A 20,651-nucleotide genomic window follows, 5' to 3' on the forward strand; every position below is an offset into this window, starting at 1 on the left:
TACCTCACAATTCTAACTTTTTCTTTTTAAATTGCGAGTTTATAATAATTATCGGTGCAAAAGGTCAGTATTGCGTATAGCCTATCTTGCATTAGTTTATAACTTATGACAATACTCGGGACGGACTTTTATTAAAATCAGAATTACGATATATGAATTCGTTATCTTTTTATATTTTTATTCCGTTGCGGAAAAAGCTTCCATTATATTTGTATAAAAATTACACGAGGTAGACACGTGGGAGCGCTGCTTAAACCAATTCAAATACAAGGAAATATACAACGAGCGAGAGAGATTTCCGGGAGGTAGTGATGGGCGATACTGCAAATTTCTGTATCGATCCGATACCAAGTAAATAGAGGGCCAGTATCGCCGATATCGATACCGATACCGATACTTTTTCATTTTAAAAGCATGCATTTGAACTTGTTAAATCTGAACATGTTTTCAAGACTACTAGGCCTAAATAGCTATTTTGTGATTTGTGCTCTCAACTACCCTTTAATTAGTCAGTGACTTTTACAAAACTACCCTAATTATAGTACTAGCACTAGTCTACTGTTCAAAAGTTTGGGGTCTTTAAGATTTTTATTTCTCTTAGTAATATTGTAAACTGTAATATTACAATTTAACAATTTAACATAGGCTATCTGTTTTCTATGCCATACTAAACTGTAATTTATTCATGTGATCAAAGCAGAATTTTCGGCATCATTACTCCAGTCATGATAATAATTCATTTTAATATGCTGATTTGCTACTCAGGAAACATTTCTTATTTTATCAATGTTGAAAACAGTTTAATATTTTGTTGGAAACCATGATACATTTTATGCAGAATTATTTGATGAACAAAGTTGAAAGAACATCATTTATATGAAGTAGATTTTTTAACAGTGTAAAACCCTTGACTTTCACTTTTGATTAATTGAATGCATCGATGCTTGTTGAATAAAAATAATAATTTCATAAAAAAGATATTACTGACGTCAACATTTTAAAATGTTATGTACAGTTTTGGTTTGTTTATTGCGAAATAACTCCCGATTGCTTCTCTGTCGTCTAAGCAAGGCTTCGTTTCCCAAACGCACTGGGCCTGTGAGCTCAGCAAAGCACCAGCATCGAACGCTCTCTGTGATTGGTTGGTTTCGTCTTGTATAGAGATGACTAGTAGAAAAGGTTCTATCCTACACAACCCGCTAACATTCGCTTATTTTCCACTTAGAAGCTTATTTTTCGCACTGAATTGCGTGCTAAATTATTAAAAAATTACTGGTTAAAAAAAATACACATTTGGATCGATATTTTTATGTGAGGATCGATCCTTTTCGATACCATGTCAGTATCGAAGTATCGATACTTCAGGATCGATCCGCCCATCCCTACCGGGAGGCACATTTTCTGCTCAGGCGTTAACTTGAAACAACTAACGTTAGATTGATTTCAGAGAACCCCATATTTTCAGTTGTGCATGGTTATTATTATAGTTCTTCTTGAATAGAACGAGACATTATCGAGCGCGACATATTTGTTCCTGTTCTGCCACAATAATTAAGTGACAATAGGCATGGCTGTATGGAAACTAAGCATATAAGCAGCTCTTGGTGTGCAGCCCATCTTCTCCACCCGCAAGAAGCAGAGGTAATATTTTTATTATTTTATCAGGCTGAGTTTTTAATCACTCACCTCTTCAGTTTATCTCCCCTTTCGTCGTTATTATTAATTAAGTCGACCAGTCAAACGTTACATGATATCACGTGAAGATATTAATAATCGCTATATTGTGGAATGTCATTGTCAGAGTATTGACTTTTAATATGTGATTATTATGGGGAAGTCTGACTCTTCCGCGAATCGGTTCTTTCGAACAGAAATGAACCGAACAGAAATTGAATTTCTGACATTCCATGTTATTGTTGATACATTTGTATAGAATAAAATATAAAAAAATGGCAAAATGATTGTAAAAATGTTTCAGGGTAATCATTACAAGAACATTTTGTGTTTATCTTTCTTAAATTTCTGCAAATGCTGATTCGCATGGACATAATGTATGGAGAAATATGAATACGTTTCTTTAATCTAATTTTGAATGTACCATTTCCAGCCAAAAATGAGTTGGAAAAAATAATTTAGATCGGTTTTGTGAACCGCTTCATTCGATTATTTGCAAAGATCCGACTCACAACCGGCGTTTGAAACACATGAACCCAGCCTGGCGTACTGAGCAGGCGCAGGCTGTACCACACGCATGCGCAAATCGAGCTGTAAACAATGCGACCCTTCCAGACCGTCCGCTTGATTCACTCTCATATAAACGTTTAAGAAATCACACATGTACGTTTGCGCTTTCACATCACGCACGGAATCACTGTTCAGCTGATAGATGGTAAGTGTTGTAAAAATCACGGGTGATATTTTCATCATCCATGTTATGATCTGTCTTCTCCATTAATCATGATCATCTAATAAACAGACAAAAACTACAATGGGTGGTAGTTTGGGCGTGACACTTCGGTTTCAATAAACTTTTTATATGTTGCTTGCTTCTTGTTTCACAGGGGATGAGATTTAGAGGCGGTTAGTTCCAACGTGACCGGTGACACGATTTTAGCAGCTGCACCTCATGTCGCTCGTTTTTGGTTTTTAACAATGTAAAAGGAGCTTTGCTTGTCAGTTTAACCGCCGCGATGACGCACAATGACGTCATACCGCGTTTCATAAACGTGAAGAAAGTATTTTGGGAAAACTTTGTTTTCGGCTTTGATTTGTAAATTTTTTTTACATTTTACGTTTTTATACATATCTAATAAAGTAAGGGAAGTGTGTTTATTTACCAAAATGTGCTTTTTAGTTTCACAGTTTGATTTCTGCTCCTTACCAAATTTAACATTCATTGTAGTCATCAAAAGCCTATTTTTATTGCCTCTGACAAAGATTTCAAGCAATATATCCAAACTATTTCATCTTCAAAGAACTCCAAACTAACTCAAGGTGGTAAACCTGTGTTGCCTTTTTAATTTACTTGGTTTTCTGATGCAATGTATTTTATTGAGATCATATATTTAATTTATTTTGTATTATTTATTTTATCACAGTGCTTTTCATTAGTTGTGTACTATATTCAGTCTGCGCATTTGCATTTATTCCTCATGCATATTTTATGTGATAGCTTGAGCTATAAAAGAAGGAAGCAAATGATTTCTCTAAACCACTAGTAGTAATGAAGTGCCCTACCTGTGTTATACTATCTTTGCTAGCAGCCCTGCACGATTCCCCCCTCTTATATTTGTAACCCCAAGTGTGTTTCTTTATAATCAGGTAGCCGAAGTAGCAGAAGCATGGACGTGGTCCTGAGCCGGTTGAAGGGTCTCACGGCTGACGAGTTGAGGGAGGAGATCATTAAAGCCAACTTGAAGTGTGGCCCCATCACTGCCACGACAAGAGCCATTTTTGAGCGCAAGCTTGCCCGGACTCTAGTGGAGAAGGCTGGACTTACTGAGCCTGATGGCAGCATTGAGAACAGTGCCTCGTTAGAAGGCTCTGGGAGTGTAGTGCCACCCAGTGCCACATCAGCAACCCCAGATCCGGTCATAGGCGAGGATGGAGATTTCGGGTACGGCATTGGCCTCAACCCGCCGGAGGAGGAAGCTCTGAGTGGAATGATGTGCACTGGGAATGTGGAGAATTCACAGTTGGAGGCACAGACTCCCTCTAAAACTGCACAGGTGTCTCCCACCTTCTTCTATGGGGTGTGTCCATTGTGGGAGGATGTATTGGCTCGGAATGGTAAGCAGTTTTACCTTTACTTCCCTATGAGCAATGTTTGTTCATTGCGCGGCCTGGTACTGCTAATGTTGCGGCCTCGCAGAAAAACAAAATGCCACACAGAGGATAGATGTAAAATGTGTGGGGAAGTCCATTTGATTGTAATCTAGTAAATGAAAAATAATTGCAGTGCTCTATAGCAACACTCTATTGCGGTTGACCAGACTTTGAACCGATGAATACAGTTTGCAGGTTTCACAGAAAGAGAATAATGCGAGTATCATTTCCGCATCATTATTCCAGTCTTCAGTGACGCATGATCCTTCAGAAATCATTCTGATATGCTGATTTGGTGCTAAGAAACCTTTACTATTTATAATATTTTTGCAAAACACAAACTGTGATACGTTTTTTTTTTTTAACCAGTGTTCTTTGAGGAATAGAAAGTTAAAAATAACAGTGTTTGTGTATCAGGAAAAAAATAGTCAAGGTCCTGGAAAGTTTTTGAAAATAAACATACATAGATACAGGTCCTTGAAAGTACTTGAATTTATTTTGTGATGGAAAAAAAATACTGGGAAAAAGGTATTCTGGTAAAAAAAATAGATATTATATATTATTCCGGTCTGCTAATGTGTTATTTTGCCAACACTTTGTGGCCTGTGCACACTTGCTTTGCTTGATAATCGTTAGTTAGGCACATTTACGCGTTTACCGCGTGGGGTACTTTTTGTTGTATGTTGCCTTGATGTTCACGCATGGACAAAACTACTATGACGGTACTTGAACGTTTATTGTTGGACAAAACAAATGTGTCCCACATTAAGTCCTTAAATTTGAGGGTATTGGACCTGGAAAGTCCTTGAAAGGTCCTTGAATTTGAAGTTACCAAGGTGTGGGAACCCTGATTAATGTCTTTCTTTATTGTCACTTTTGATTAATACATTTAATGCATCCTTAATGAATTAAGGTTTTTGTAGCTTCTTTAAAAACCTTTGAACCATAGTGTACGTTTTGTGAAAGTCAGCATTCTGTGTACCCTCTGTAATTAGTTATTAGCACTAATAATCTAGAGTTGTTCTAATACAATAGTCTTTTACATGACTTAAACCTGCTATGTTGGTCTAAGACTGATTTTCTTTTCGTCTGCCTTTGTAGAGAGAGCCCATGTGTACACGGATAAGAAAGAGGCTTTGCAGGCCGTTAAAATGATGAAGGGGGCTCGGTTTAAAGCTTTCTCCAATCGTGAGGATGCTGAGAAGTTTGCCAAAGGCATATGTGACTACTACCCTTCGCCTAGTAAAAGCAATCTCTGTGTTTCTCCCGTCAAACCTGGCCTGGTGTTTAACAAAGGTGAAGAACCTCCCATTTGAAAAATCTTTTTATTTTATTTATACATTAGTTAGTTTCAATCATGCTTCAAAATGTATATTTTAAATTCTATATAATATAGTAAAAATCTGTTATACATAAATATGATATGTGTGTGAAATTCCCCAAACCAGACCACCCATCTATGATGGAGGCAGACGCAATCAACAGGGAGAAGGCAAACAGTTTTAAAAGTCCTCGGACACAAGATTTGACGGCCAAGCTAAGGAAGGCCGTGGAGAAGGGAGACGAGATTGCCTTTACTGAGCTGGTCTGGAGCAATCCTCGTTACCTCATCGGGTCAGGGGACAACCCAACTGTAGTCCAGGTGAGCACTTTTGTACCATGATCTGTTTGTATGGAGTTGTTTTGGCTCTTTTTCCACTTGATATGGTGAGCTATTTGCTTCTTTGCAAAGTTTAAAGTCTCTTTCCAAACTGGCCTTGTATCTTCATAGTAGGTTATTTATTTCCACAGCTATATACTTTTCAGGTCAACGTGAAATCAATGTTATTTTTTTCATGGAACATTGCAGTATTTTTTCTACATTTTTTATTCGTGAACTGCACATGTATTATTATTATTTATTTATTTATTTTTCAATATTCATACTTCCCCTTCCCCTGGCAATGAGATCTCTTCTCTTTGGAGAATGTACTATAGCAACTTCCATTTCATTTCAACTTTCAAGGGATACTCCACTTTTTTTTTGGAAATAGGCTCATTTTACAACTCCCCCAGAGTTAAACAGTTGGGTTTTACCTTTTTCGAATCAATTGACTTCTGTAGTATATATTTTTTCCTACTATGGAAGTCAATGGGACCAGAAACTGTCTGGTTATTGATATTCTTCTAAATATCAGAAAATTGGCTGAATGGATTCGAAAATGGTAAAACTCAACTGTTTAACTCTGAGGGGGTTGGAAAATGAGCATATTTCCAAAAAAAAAAAAGTGGAGTATCTCTTTAAGCATGTTCTTCTTCATATTCACAACAGCTTATTTAAATTATCTGAATGTTGTTCTTTGAAATGTTTCTCTACTGTAAATGTGACTGCAGGAGGGCTGCAGGTATAACGTGATGCATGTGGCTGGGAAGGAGAACCAGCCAGGCATTGTTCAGATCCTGTTGGACACTCTAGAGAACCCAGATTTCATGCGTCTCATGTACCCAGATGACCAGGAGAGCATGCTGCAGAAACGCATCCGGTATATCGTAGACCTGTACCTCAATACGCCAGATAAAGCTGTAAGTGTTACTACTTAATCTATCTTTATTATTTAGCTGTTTAAACATAATACTGTAACATGAGAGTTGAGGTAGCAGTTTCCACATTCATGTGCTATTTTTTTTGCTGGTTACCTTTAAAGGCAACTTCCTAAGTAACTGTCGCCGACTTGAGCTTCCAAGGCGGCCAGAAGTCATTCATTTTCAATGAAAGCTGGCTTTTCTCAGCTGCAAGGAGCGTCAAATCCATCGGCGTCGCATTTTGAGCGTCAATCAAAAAGTTGAAAAAAGCTCAACTTTATGATAATGAGCTGTGACGCGGTTCAGCGGCAAAACGGCAGCAACCAATGAGAACATAGACGTCCTTCACGCTGGCTGATTCCGGAGAAACAAACAATGTAAACTTTCGTTCATACCAAAACATTAGTTCTGAGAAAATGGAAGAGACGCTAATAATCGCCGTTGCGGTGTTTCCTACTGGTTTCGTATAATTTCTGACATGACGTGGTTTGCTTATAGGGACCGCATGAGTGCAACTTTTATTTGAAATATTTACAAACGCTCCTTTTAAAGCGGGAATGCTATTAATTTGCTCACGGGGACACCGATTTGACCGCAAATAATAATAATAGCTAACTATTTTTTTTTCACGACCAATTGTGAACAAAACGGTTATAAAAATGCTGTCATTATAAAAGAGTTCTTTAATGTATTGCTTGTTTTCAACTTGACATTAATATTGTTTCCATAGAAAAGTGTAATTCTGAGTCTGAGGATGTGAACAGCTCAGAGTAGAACATCTGGGTTAATATTATCTGGTATTTACGTGAACATTTTTGTTCTAAGCAAAAAAATATTGTGTAAAATTTGTTCCTACAGGCATTTATCATTTTAAAATATGAAAGAAAGTCCAAGTTTCCATCTTGGATTAAAAACTTCACAATGCATTGTGGTATTGCCTTATGTGTGGACAATACATTCAGTGCTGCCTCAGAATTTGACAAAGATGATATCTTAAAATCCAATATTTTGATGCCAAAGTTTTGAACATCTTTTTTTGATATTGACATATGATATGTAATACGCTGTCTAGGGAGAGCCAGCTGAATGCTGTATCGTGTGTTTTATAGGGGTTTGAGACGCCTCTCCACTTTGCTTGTAAATTTGGCTGTCCAGAGGTGGTGAACATACTCTGTTCTCATCCAGACATTGACAAGAACTGCAAGAACAAGTACAACCAGAAACCCAGTGAGGTACGGCAACCCTGAGACAATAGCTTTCATGTTGACGATTTCATAATTTATCAAAACTTATTTCAGTCATCCAATGTATTCCCTTAATTTAGGTCATCTGTGAAAGAATGAAAGAAAAGGGTAAAGTTCAGGAGGTCAAACAGAAGATAAAGGAATATTTAGAAGGTAAGCCGATGGTATATACCAGAGGTATTCAATTAAAGTTCCAAGAGGTCCGCTCTCTATATTTCCTTCCCAGCGGAGGTTAATACTGTTTTGCAACAGTTAAACATTTCCATCGAGCAGCCGTATTACTTTGTAAAAAAAAAAAATCCTAAACATTCAAAATAGTCATCAAAGATGAGAATCTTTGCGAGAGCTAAAGCAATGATGTCTATTTCTCCCAACTAATATGAATAGATCAGGTTTTATCAGACTATTCTATTATTATTATTACATTTTTATTATTTGCTACATAATTGAATACTCAAAAACTCTCATCATGAGCGCAAAAACAAATTTAACTAGTAATTTCAAAGTTTTTTTGTCTTCCCTTTCCACCTCTAAATAATTTTCCAATTTATAACAGTTTATTTATCATGAAATGCTAAACGTTTTCTAATGAAATTTGATACTTTGTTTTCTGCAGCGTTTTAGCAAAATTATCTATTTTGCTGCTCACCGTGTTTCCGCTACTATCCGAACCCCATTTTCTGCCATTTGAATAACACTAGTATATAATTGTGAATTAATACATTTTAGAAAATGTATATTAGTTGCATTGCATTCCATATCCTAACACTGATTGGTTTCTGATTGGCTACAGATCGATTATACATCCCCTTATTGAGAGCCACTGATAATTCCTCCCAGCCTGTTATTGGTGCACCTTGGTCCCCTGAGCCAATGGAAAACCTGTCACCACGGTTACCCAGAAGCCCAAAGGATCCAGTCATGGCAGTCAGAGCCTTTGCTGGGCCTTTAAGTCCATCTAAAGTGAGTCTTTTTTTAAGAGTATATTCGTTTTGTGCTGTCAGACTCAACAGATGATTAGTCATGTGTTATGACCTAATCAAATTTGTCTATAAATGAAAACCATTGTGTTATAGGCGGATGAGTTCAGGCGGGTGTGGAAGACTCCTCCCAGAGAACGGGCAGACCATTTCCACAACATCTTAAAGTCTGACCCAGAGCGTGGGGCAGAAAGAGTTGGCAGGTCAGTGCTTACCAAGATATAATGGTGCTTTTCCACTGCATGGTACGGCTCAGCTCAATGACGCTGGTAGTGACGATTCTCTCTGACCAATTTGTGATATGTAGTGCTTTCAGTTCACGTTACATTTTAATATCGGTTCCTCATTGGAACCTCAACAGTGTAAAAGCACCATGCAGTGTAAAAGCGCCATAATTGAAGGAAGCTAGACATTACTTGCATATCACAGACACTCATTTCATGTTCTTTAGGCTTTAATAGAGAACTGAACATTGATTAGATATTGGTGTCCTGTCTGTGAGCAGAGATCTGGCCCATGAGCTCGGTCATCCCTGGGCAGAGTACTGGGATTTCCTGGATAGTTTTGTGGACCTGCAGTCAGCTGACGGCCTAAAAGTGCTTGAAGAATACCTCAGTAAAAAGGACTTCAGGGAGCGCGCTCATGAGGAGGCTGGAGAGAATGAAACCAGCAACAGGTTTAAAACCCCATCTCCTGGTAAGACTACTAACTCTTAACATACTTGCAGATGTTTGGCAAATTTGCTTTTCTGATTAAAATGGGCCATTCATCTGATTGCTGTTATTATTATCTGTGTGCTGTTATGATTATTATTATTTTGTATATATAAATAAATACACAAACACGCGAGTGTATATATTTAAGAAAATGTGTTATATATATAAAATATTTTTATTTTATTTTTTTAAAATTTTTATAAAAACATTTTTTTATAAAATTTTTATTATTTTTATTTATATTTTTATTTTTATATAATATAAATTATGTTTATATATATATACATATATACAGTATTTACGTGCAAATAATTCTTAAATATATACATGCATGCAAATGTATTTATATATACAAAATAATTATATACAGTGCACAGATATATTGTATGTAAATAAAAACTTTTATTTTGGATGCGATTAATCTTTGCACAGCCCTAATATTTATATATATATATATATATATATATATATATATATATACATATGCTCGCATATCATTGCTTGCTACTGTACTTTAAGTTTTCTATATGTAAATTGTGACTGGTTTGCATGTAAAATGATTTTATTGATATGTATATGTGAGCAGGGTTATATATTGGGGACTGGGGAAAACTTTTTGATTCCAAAGACCAAGGGAAATCCTTCACTCCATGGAATGTCCTCTTTTAAATTTCAGGCAAACTGAAGAAGTTCTGCAACTCCATCTCTGTGGGGGCATTTCTGGATGAGGGCGATGACATCAGCCTGGAGGAGATCAAGAACAGGCAGAATGCTGCACTCACCAGTATTTCTTCTGTGAGCTCCAAAGATGGCCTGCAGGGGGCGGTAGGGGGCCTTGAGTTTCACATCCTACCAGTTTCCCACAGTGCTGACCTCATAGAGGCAGCGGCAGAGCAAGACTTACTGCTTTCTGAGAAATCCTTGATCTCCAGCAGTAAAAATGGCCTGTGCGAACAGGGCCCCGGGGACAGGACACCAAACGAGGACAAAATGTCTCCTCGCATCTGCGGTTCCTCTAATTCCTGCATGCTGTCACCCATCTCAAATCTAATGGCTGAGTTTGAGAGGATGTCTCTGTTGGATGAGCCAGAGAGGACAAACAGGGAGAGAAGAAGGAGTGGAGGGAAACGCCACAGAGACGCCCAGGCCACAGAGCTCACCTCCGGACTGGGCCGCCTCTCACTGTCCTCAGAAGATGACTCCGTGTTTGAGAAAGACAGGACGTCTGTGTTACGAGCAGCTGAGAAGGATGGAGTGCAGAGAATAAATGAAGTAGATGGGAGGTCCAGTGCAAGTTCAGATGAATTCTTTCTGGCCAGTGAGAGGTTAGAACTTGTGAACCAACAGACTATAGAGACTTCAGGGGGTGAGCGCACAATATGTGCCAGGTCAAAGTCCTGGGATCATGGGGGAAGAGACCTCAGCTCATCAGGGTCTTCAAGCTCTTACAGGTCACTTGACGGCTCTCAGGACTTCATACTGCGGACCCCTCCCAGAGTGACGAAAAGACTCTTCATTGAAGGGTGAGAGGAACCTATGATCACACTGATATTTCCAGCATATTTCTATAAAAATAGTGGAATGAAATATTAAGGCTCTTTTAGTACACAGCCCCCCTAAAACAACAATCGACTATCTGGACAATTGGGTGCTGCTTCCTCTAGAAAGTTTATCATTTTCACGTTTAGCCATTCAAATGATTTTAAAAGTGCAAAAGATAACTGTGATACACTGTGATAGATCGTTGCATACTCCTGACTAACATTACGTTAAAGGTTTCAAAGATAACGTTCAAATACCTTGTTGACTTAACTTAGATCAGATGTAGACATTCTTGTTTAATTTATCCACGTTTAGTTGGTGTTGTGGTCTAGCTACCCCATAACTTTATCCAGATCAGACACTTATCTTGGCCCAGCCTCTCGTGAACCTAGTGTCGATGTTGCATGTACCCCATGCACACTGTTTGACCATTTTAAACTTAAAATAACAAGAAAAAACGAATGAAAACTGACTAACTGCAATGCATTTCAATGGAAGTGGAAGCAGAGAATGTCCGAGTGTATTGGGTTAGCTGCGCACTGTGATTGGCTCATCGCGTTTGAGGGCGTGGCTTAGCCATAGGTCAATTAATGAAAAATTCAACTTTTTGGCTTCAAACATTCCCTCTTGCTTTCCTTTTTCAGTGATTCACCCAGCAATTTGGACAGAGAGGTGTTGTCAGCTTTAGGAGTTACAGATGTTGACCCTCTGAAGTATCCCAGCATTCACAAATGGAAGAGCACAATTCAGGCCTTCTCCCCCTCAGAAATGCAAAGGTATGTATGTGTGGCTCACTAGTAAAAGTTGTGTACTTAAAGGGATAGCTCATCCAAAAATAAAAAGTCTGTCATCATTTACTCACCCTCAAGTTGTTCCAAAACTGTATGAATTTATTTCTTCTGTTGATCACAAAAGATATTTTAAAGAATGGTGGTGACCAAACAGTTAATGGGCCCCATTAATTTCCACAGTATTTTTTTTTTCCTCAATACTATGGAAGTCAAAGGGGCCCATCCCTGTTGGTCCCACGGTTTGGTCACAAACATTCTTTTTCTTTCTTTTTTTCTTTTTTTTTTTTAAAAAAAAGAAAAAAATTCTTTTTCTTTTTTTTTGTTCAGCAGAAGAAATAAATTCATACAGTTTTGAATAAATGCTGTTCTTTTGAACTTTCTATTATCAAAAAATCTTAATAAAAAATGTATTTAGCAAGACAATTCTCAGCCTTGATAATGACAAATGTTTCTTAGGCACCAAATCAGCATATTAGAATGATTTCTGAAGGAGCATGTGACACCGGAGTAGAGGCTGATGATAAAAAAATAAATAAATTAAAATTACATTTTAAAATATTTTAAAACCATTAATGTAAATTTTTGTTATTTTTTTTATTTTTGTTCAGATTTATGTAGCTTTGAGCAAAAGAGACTTCTTTCAAAAAAACATTAAAAATATTCTTAACAAGGCCAAACTTTTAAACAAAATTTTTTATAAAATTTAAGTTTTTTATATTATTTATTTATTTATTTATTTTAAGATCACTTTTGAGAGCATCTTGGGACATTTATGTGCACTTAAGACATCTGTATGTATGTTTTTAGCTGGCCGACTTCTGCAATGCACAAGAGCCATTTCAGGGCTCACTCAGTCACCCCTGGCTCTCCAGCGAGTGGTTTTCTGTCCCCCGCGGGCCGTTTCAGCCCAGCTCGTCACATGGGCTCACCGGACGTCTGCAGCCCCGGACGCTACAGCCCAGCACACTCCAGTTACAGTCCCGCTCATTCAAACTACAGCCCTGTCAGCTACATCCAACGTATCCGGCTAAAACATTTCGGCGACAGCCCCATTTAACAAACGCTCTCCATCCCGTCCAACCCCACCGACAGTTCCAACTGATTAGTACCTAAAAAAAACAACACTAAATCCAGCGTGGGCTGTTTCAGAGGATGGAATATCACAGAGGCGAACAATGTCATAATGGAAGCCATGAAATCCGCTCAAAATGGGTTCTTAGTGCCAGGCAAACCACACATAGGATCTTGCAACAGGCCGTCCTTCAGTTTGAATGCGCCTTGGTTCATAGAACACAGCTCAAATAATAATATGCACATCTCCTGTGGGTTTTTGAGTGTATATATATATATATATATATATATATATATACGGTACTTCTGTGTATGACGCAGAGTATGTTGATCTGTGATGGACTTTTCTAACCCGGTTTGGTTTTGTTTTCCGTTTTCCTTATCTCGTGTGTGTGTGTGTGTGTGTGTGTGTGTGTGTGTACACGTGCTTGGGAGAAACATCTATGGATATACAAAGCTGCGTCTTTTATGAAAATGAACAATTTCCCACTTAACAGTCGTATATTAAATTGATTAAACACAGAAACCCAGAGCTAAATTAAAATATTGTAGTAATAAATTATTTAATTATGTTTGCTAGTTAACTTTCAGTAGCACACAATGCTCATTTTAATGGGTATATACTGGTTTTTAAGGGAAGGGGAGGGGGGAAAGTCAGCTGACTGCCAGAAGTTCTTTTTTATTCTTTAATTGGAGAACTGCCTTAAATTTCTTAAAGGAAAGACCTTCTGAATCTCAAAAGCAGGTGTTTATTCATGCATTGTTAAACGCAGCCTTATGTGTTGGGGAAAAAAGTGGTCTATAACGTGTGAAAAATATTCCCCTTTTTTATTTTTAAGTGAAATAAATGTGATTTATCTTTTCTATGTATACATATTTATTTTCACTTTTAATTCTTTTTGGATTTTGATCATGAGCATCAGAAGACATCATTTGAGCTGTACTGTGTTCAAGCACACGCAAAGTTGGTGGTGATTGATAACGAGTGCGGATGGCAAGTCGGTTCTATCTTTTTACATAAATGTCATAATAGCTGTAAGACTCGATTGTGAATCCAGAGTGTTGTAAGTGCACTTTAAATGTGTTCGGAAATGTTCAAAGATCTTTGTCCCTCATCCCATCCTCAACGGACAATGTTTCAACCTCACCGCTAGATCGTGTCAATGCGATTCTCTCATTGGCTTTTGAAATGGACCCATTGATTTTCTAATCAAAGCTACATGTGCAAAAGCAGAAAAGCTCCAGGTAGCTCAGTTTTATGTGATGAATATCTCAAGGAAATGAGTTCAGAACGTCCTCTGTGGTACTTTTCAGATCATTTGTGACCTATTTCTTCGGTGCCCATCGTTCTCAGTGTAGTGCTGGCCTGTTGATCATTGCTTTGTAAAGCTTTAGTGCCTTTAATTATGATCCGTTTGGAAGGGCCTGTGGCTCCTCGGTGCATGACAAATGCACTGATCACATACAAGCTGAATAGACCTTTGTTTTCTCTGTTCTAACATACAGTACAGTAGCATTGGCATATGCAGTGTCTGAATACCTCTAAAATGCGATTGTGAGAAAAGAAAGGTTTACAGTTTAGTTCTTGCTAGTGTTGTATCAATGCCAGCCTTACTTTTTGTTAAACGATGCTTCGTAGTGCCAACACTGGTGAATTGAAAATGAGTTGCAATTTATTGTCGAGAATTTAATTATTTTTGTTGTCCTGGCCTTTTACGTTGCATGCATTTCTAGTCCTATTTTATTACAGTATACGTTAAAGGAAAGTATTTGATGTTCTATTGACGAACGATAAATAAAGTGCACAGTCTTGTAACTTTACTGACTTTCTCTGACTGTAGAAGAAAAAGCAACCTTCATGGAAATTAGTAGATTTAGATTTCATTTTGGTACATTACATTTTTATTAGATTTGGTGGTACACTACTTTTCAAAAGTTTGGGGTCGGGAAGATTTTTTTAAATGCTCTTGAAAGAAGTGTCTTATGCCCACCGAGTCTGCATTTATTTGTTAAAAAATACAGTCATATGTGAAATACAATTTATAATCTTTTTGAATATATTTGAAACTTTATTCTTCAGTGTCACATGATCCTTCAGATATTATTCTGATTATGTGCTCAATAAAAATACCTTATCAATGTTAATAACAGTTGTGCTGCTTAATATTTTTGTAAAAACTGACTTTTTTTTTTATTTATTCTTGGAAAAAATATTTTGTAACATTTCTAAATATATTTACTGTGACTTTTCAATTTATACAGCCTTGCTGAAAACAAACTTAAAAAAAAAAGAAAAACCTTACACCAAACTTTTGAACCATAGTGTGTCTTATTAAATTAGACTAAGATTTGCATCATATTTTTTACCAGAAAAAAACAGGTATCTTTTGCATAAATAAGAGAATGTGGTCCCGACTAGTATTGGTTTACTGTATTATGGTTAAAAAAAAAAATGGCTAAAATGATTTATGGCTTGATGTCCCTAATCATACAGATCATTTATTAAGCACAACAATTTTATTTTGAACTTTTTTAATGACACAAACACTGAATGCCAGCTCACTTAAAAAATTTCAGTCAATTTTCTTCTGTCATCAAACATTAACACAGTCTTCCTCAGTGGCAAGATTCTCACATTTTAGCAAATTCACACCTTGCATCTAAAACAAACGTAACCACGTAAACAGTGCAAATGGACACCACCTCCAGAGTTCGCAAGATGCTCTGAAGTCATTATAAACGTAAAAAAAAAAATACACTTGCTGGTTACTTTCACCTTTCCATCACACCTATTGATAAGACAAAGCATGGCACAGGAGTGTCTAATTGGAGAAATATCAATAATTCTTAACTTGTGTGTTTTAAAAAATACAAAATCAGTACATTCAAGACACTTAAGGAGAACCCATCACTACAGCCACAGATTGTAGAGTTGCAAAGGACATTTTTCACAGCAATGTTCTCCTAAACTGCAGCCATGTATGATTATTATTAAACTCGCTATACGAGGTGGTGAATTTGAAATCACAATCGAAAAAGAGAACATTTACGGAAAGGTTTTGTCCCTTTGAAACTCTAACATCTGTCCTTCAGTTCTTGGCTGTAATGGAGGCCATGCTGATCTAGCTTGAGAACGTCAAGTCCGGCTGAGTTTATCTGGAGGCATGAAGCCGGAGTCTCCCAGCGATCGGAGACCCACTCGGCCACTGGGACGAATTGTCAGCCAGGTGATGCTCCCGTTGTTCAGACCCATCCTCAGCCAGCCCTCGGGAGGAAACTGCAGAGCCCTGGAACAAACATGCTTTTAACACACCCTTTATTTGAAAGAGTGTAAACGACAACCTAAGCATGTACAAGTCACATGAACGTTCAGATTATATGTGATGCTCTATTATATGCATGCTCTTTGAGGAGGACCACCTAGGCATGCATTATATGACTGACAGACAAGAACGGTTTGACCTAAAAATATTAAAATTGAAAATACTGTGAAAACAAAGACACCTACATATTGGATGCCCTTGAGGTAAGCTAAAACATATCAAATATTAATTTCAAAGTTAAAATGTAAGCGTTAGAGGGATGAATAACAGCAATCGCAATGTTTGACTAAGCAAGAATCAATGATAAAATGTTGCAAACAGGTTTTTTTTTTCTGAATTCCATATATTCAATATGAAAACCCATTTCTGGCACATAAGTAAAGAAAAAAATCAAGCTTTGGTAAATCATGATTATAAAAAGAAGCATTTATGATATACTAGTCATAATTATGAGATAAAATTTAAAAATAATCTAGTGCTGTCAAATCGATTAATCACACCTGACGTTGACGTTTTTGTTTATATATGTGTGTATTTATACTGTATATGTATACACACACATATATATTAAATATATATGCATGCATTATATAAACAAAAGCTTTTGTTAGATGTGATTAATCATGATTCATGATTACTCAATTTGACAGCAGTAAAATTTATCTATACTAAAAACTCTTCATCTCAAAATTTTTAACTTTGTCTCATAATGACAAGTATCTCATGAATCTGACTTTAATGCTTTACCAAAGCATTATTTTTGGGCTTCCACAAAACTTTTGCAACCACACGCGCATAACAATAAAAAAGTGATCAGAGCATACTTACGATTGCACTTTTTTAATAGACTATTTATGGTTTTCATAAAAGCTTTCAAGAGGACAAAAAAGAGGATAAAGAGACTGGACTGAGTAGCAAGCGAACACAAACCTGCACACAAAATAGCGGATGACATTAGCATGACAGACGATAATCTCGAAGCTGTCCTCCTTCTGCTTGGGGTCGGCTCGGTGGATGTACCGGCGGAAGGCTGCCTCGATCCGTGCGCCGTCCTCGTGGTACTGCTGAAACCAGCACAAGAGTTTCACAACCATCCACGTGAGGACAGGAAGGACTCCGCGGCGCAGCCACGACAAAAACCAAACTCAACATTCCTCATCAAACAACAACATTTCAGGCATCAGGCTTTAGCGTGACCAGCAGAAAAATACTAAAAAAAAAGCTAAATGTGCGTTTGATGTTTGGTGAAGGGATTTGAGATGTGGGTTTTGTACGCCAGCAGTAACATTAGCGGTGTGTTCTGTTATGAACCGAGTCATCAACAGAAACTCAACACACAAAGACATAGACTTCAACTTCAAATGAGTGAGAATGCCTTCAGATGGGCTAAGCAAGACTTAGTGTTTCACACTGACCGCTGCGTCTGGTTTCCAGTGAGAGACTGGTGGGACGGGCTCTATGGGCGCACCCTCTCGCAGTAAATCACAGCTTTCAAGCTCCACACCTAAAACATCAGTGGAACAAAAATCATCCTGAATCTCTACAATGGCAGCACTTTACAAAATGAAATATCAGTTCATAATTGAATTAGCACACATTACAGGAATGGTTCAAGCTAAAATACAGACCGAAATTGGCAGGTCAACTGGTATAATTTTGACAACTGATATATATTTTGATTACCGTCTCCATCGCAGTCATGTTCATGTGACATTGCAGTGTTGCTTCATCATGAACGTTTATTCTTTTTATACATTTTTAAGGCTTACCCGTTTAAATGTTAAACCGTTTAAGCACAATAAGACGCGAAAGAGTATTCATTCACTATTTGCACACTTCTCTGACAGACATTTAGACCTGAAGAGACTTTTTTAGCCTAAACAGACAAATACATACAAAGTTATGTTGAAATGCCATCCTTGGTGAGTATTCATATAATATAGATGATATGAATTTCATCTGAAACACTGACATTGTAACAACCTTATTTATTGTTAAAAGGTTCATTGTCTGCATAAGTATGAATACATCCCGGCCATTTTGTCTTGAATGATTTATCCGATCATAATTTGTTCAGAATATGACTGTACCTGGCAGATATTTGCTGATGATGTTGGCCGTCTCTGTTGCCCTGGTCATGGAGGAGTGGATGAGCACATTGTACTTCAATCCGAGCGCTGCTAATCTCTGTCCTGTTAACTCAGCCTGTTCACGTCCTGCAGCCAAGACAGAAACCAACATTTTTTTGGCTTAATGTAACATGTAATGGATTAGGCTCAGCCTCTCTATTATTTTGATATTCGCTGAGGGATCAGTACCTAAAGGTGTCAAGACCCTCTCTTTATCTCCTTCCCCCTTGAGGTTGTACTGAGAGTGTCTGATGAGGCAGATGTAGCGTGTGGCCTTGGGTTTGTTGTTCTCCCCATCTGGATTTTCGCTGTCACCGGCACTCTCCTTTCTCTTCCCGTTCACCATAGAGGAGGGCTCACGTCTGAAAGAGTCAAAACACAAATTAGGCCCACTGAATTTAGTAAGCAAGACATTGGTGGTTACTGCAGCAATGTATAGTCGAGTTATACTGGGAGAAACCTGATTAGACACTGTTTAGAGACTGTGCAATTGGTTGAAAGACATTTAAACACTCAGTATTTCAAACGGACCCATTGACAATTGTATTATTGTGTGAGTTCTGAGAAATACTGTTTAATATTTTCATAGAATGTGTGCACATGATATCTATTATGATTATAAAGCGTGAGGGTCAATTTGAACCATTTCACAAAGGCACAGACCTGAAATAAAAGCATTTTTTTGAAGATTTTATTTACGGTTTCTCAACTATCCTCTAGGACTAACTCACACAGCACCGACACACATCGACTGATGCCAACAGACATGTTCAGGTTTTTTTGTAGGATCATTCATTGTGTATTTTGCCATTGGTCAGACCTCGTCTCGTTCTCCGATTGAACATGTTTCATTGGCTTTTGCCGGGTTGTGGAACGTCTGAGAAGTGACGTCCTGTAATCTAGTGATTGTCTGCGTTATGGTGAAGTGTAAATTAGTCTTAAGTGTATTTTAAGTGCATTTATTCATTTGGCAGAAGCTTTTATTTGAACTAACATACACTGTATTCAAGGTGTATTTTTTTATCAGCTAAAAATAACTACAGTACTGTTTATAATATTCACAGTATAACACAAAGTGTGAGTAGTGTAGCTGTATTTTTCATAGTTTCCCTTATTTATTTATTTTATTAAATCCAGTTAGGGTCAATATGATTCCCACCATAAAACTCATTCCCAGATTTTGAACAGAATACAAAGGTATATATGAGATTGAAAACATCATTTGTCAGCAGAAACTTATAAGAAAGCACATTAGGCAAGTGCTTTATTAGTAACAATTAACCAAGGGTGCGTTTCCCAAAGCCAACTATGGTCTCACTCTCAAAGCATAGAGTGCAATGGAACTTATACCATAGTTGGCTAACGATGCTTTTGGGAAACGCAAACTAGGTCTGACTACAACTTCCTGAGCCAATAAGATCAGACACCATTTCAATCAGTGCCAAAATGTAGTTAAAGACCTGGGATCAAAGCCAAAGGATTTAAGATCAAACTTTAAACTGGGCGATCCATTCATTATCACCAGTGATCAAGGCATTTTACCAAGACTGCCCCATAAGGCTAACTGGCAATATGGTTTTCTGGACATGCAGCGTGGTTGTGCCATGGTGCTCCTCCAGAATCATTCGTAACTAAATCAATCGGAAATAAATAACCCTCGTATTTCTTACTTGTCCCAATTATAATCCCATCCGTTCGCAGTGGGAAATACCGAAGGCTGCGCTGCGTGCACGGCAGCCAGAGTCTTTCTGAATCGGCATCGCTCCCCGAAGTACCCGTGATTATCTGCCGCGACCGCCGAGCACACCAGCACCGCAGATCCACCGGCGAACCCGCACGCGAGTCTGACCGCTTTCCGAAACGACATGACTCAAAAGACACGACAGGAATCAATGCAGAGTATCTAGCGCCTGCTCTTCGACTGTAAAAAATAGGGTATGACGCACCAGTTAGTTGCTATGTGTGAGGAGGAGCCACTGTTTCCTCTTTTCTCACAACGTAAAGCAAAATAATTGACATTCACTTAGACCCTGCCATCACAAATATGTGTGTGTGTGTGTGTGTGTGTGTGTGTGTGTGTGTGTGTTTTAAGAGTGTATTTGGACTCCACAAATAAATGCTTTAGTGATATAACAGAACTTCCAAAACAGTCACGACTTTATTTTTGAAAAAAGTGACTAAACTGCACATCCTTTTTCAAAATAAAAGCCTCCAAAATACAAAGTAGTTTGTGTCATGTCAGTTTTATAGTTTAAATAATAAATTTGAGATGATTAAAAAATAAAAAAACAATAAACTTTCATATTTTAAAGTTTAAATATGCTTAAATACCTATGGTATTTTATTCAATTAATTATACGTTTTAAAACATATTGAACTGATTACATGTTTATTTTTTGATTGATATAATCTTTCTGTATCACTTTATATAATTAATTTTAAGAAAGAAAAGCTCTCTAATAAAAGGT

General features: G+C 37.4%; 2 protein-coding genes across 6 annotated transcripts; one reads left to right on the forward strand and one right to left on the reverse strand.

Moving 5' to 3' along the window:
• Window positions 1-175: 175 nt before the first annotated feature.
• Window positions 176-14,547, forward strand: ankle2 (ankyrin repeat and LEM domain containing 2). Of its 3 annotated transcripts, XM_089130522.1 has the most exons (14): window positions 176-305; window positions 1,393-1,641; window positions 3,322-3,789; window positions 4,927-5,121; window positions 5,274-5,467; window positions 6,199-6,387; window positions 7,497-7,619; window positions 7,712-7,784; window positions 8,425-8,594; window positions 8,708-8,814; window positions 9,117-9,307; window positions 10,004-10,850; window positions 11,514-11,645; window positions 12,468-14,547. In XM_089130522.1, exons 3-14 carry the CDS (start codon window positions 3,342-3,344, stop codon window positions 12,715-12,717), a joined length of 2,919 nt encoding a protein of 972 aa, XP_088986648.1. In that variant the 5' UTR covers window positions 176-305; window positions 1,393-1,641; window positions 3,322-3,341; the 3' UTR covers window positions 12,718-14,547. The 3 variants fall into 3 exon arrangements, with proteins under 3 accessions (XP_088986648.1, XP_039514458.2, XP_039514456.2); XM_039658524.2 differs by lacking the exon at window positions 176-305 and having other exon boundaries at window positions 1,389-1,641; XM_039658522.2 differs by lacking the exons at window positions 176-305; window positions 1,393-1,641 and adding an exon at window positions 2,244-2,389.
• Window positions 14,548-15,246: 699 nt separating this feature from the next.
• Window positions 15,247-20,292, reverse strand: pgam5 (PGAM family member 5, serine/threonine protein phosphatase, mitochondrial). 3 transcript variants are annotated; one of them, XM_039658527.2, is made up of 6 exons: window positions 19,854-20,292; window positions 18,373-18,545; window positions 18,145-18,270; window positions 17,470-17,558; window positions 16,985-17,118; window positions 15,247-16,018 (listed from the first exon to the last, which is right to left on the reverse strand). In XM_039658527.2, the coding sequence occupies exons 1-6, from the start codon at window positions 20,048-20,050 to the stop codon at window positions 15,868-15,870; spliced, it is 870 nt and encodes a 289-aa protein (XP_039514461.2). In that variant the 5' UTR covers window positions 20,051-20,292; the 3' UTR covers window positions 15,247-15,867. The 3 variants fall into 3 exon arrangements, with proteins under 3 accessions (XP_039514461.2, XP_039514462.2, XP_039514463.2); XM_039658528.2 differs by having other exon boundaries at window positions 16,985-17,115; window positions 19,854-20,210; XM_039658529.2 differs by lacking the exon at window positions 16,985-17,118 and having other exon boundaries at window positions 19,854-20,213.
• Window positions 20,293-20,651: the final 359 nt, after the last annotated feature.

Source organism: Pimephales promelas, chromosome 4, assembly GCF_988280905.1.
Source record: "Pimephales promelas chromosome 4, fPimPro1.hap1.1, whole genome shotgun sequence".
Lineage (NCBI taxonomy): Eukaryota > Metazoa > Chordata > Actinopteri > Cypriniformes > Leuciscidae > Pimephales > Pimephales promelas.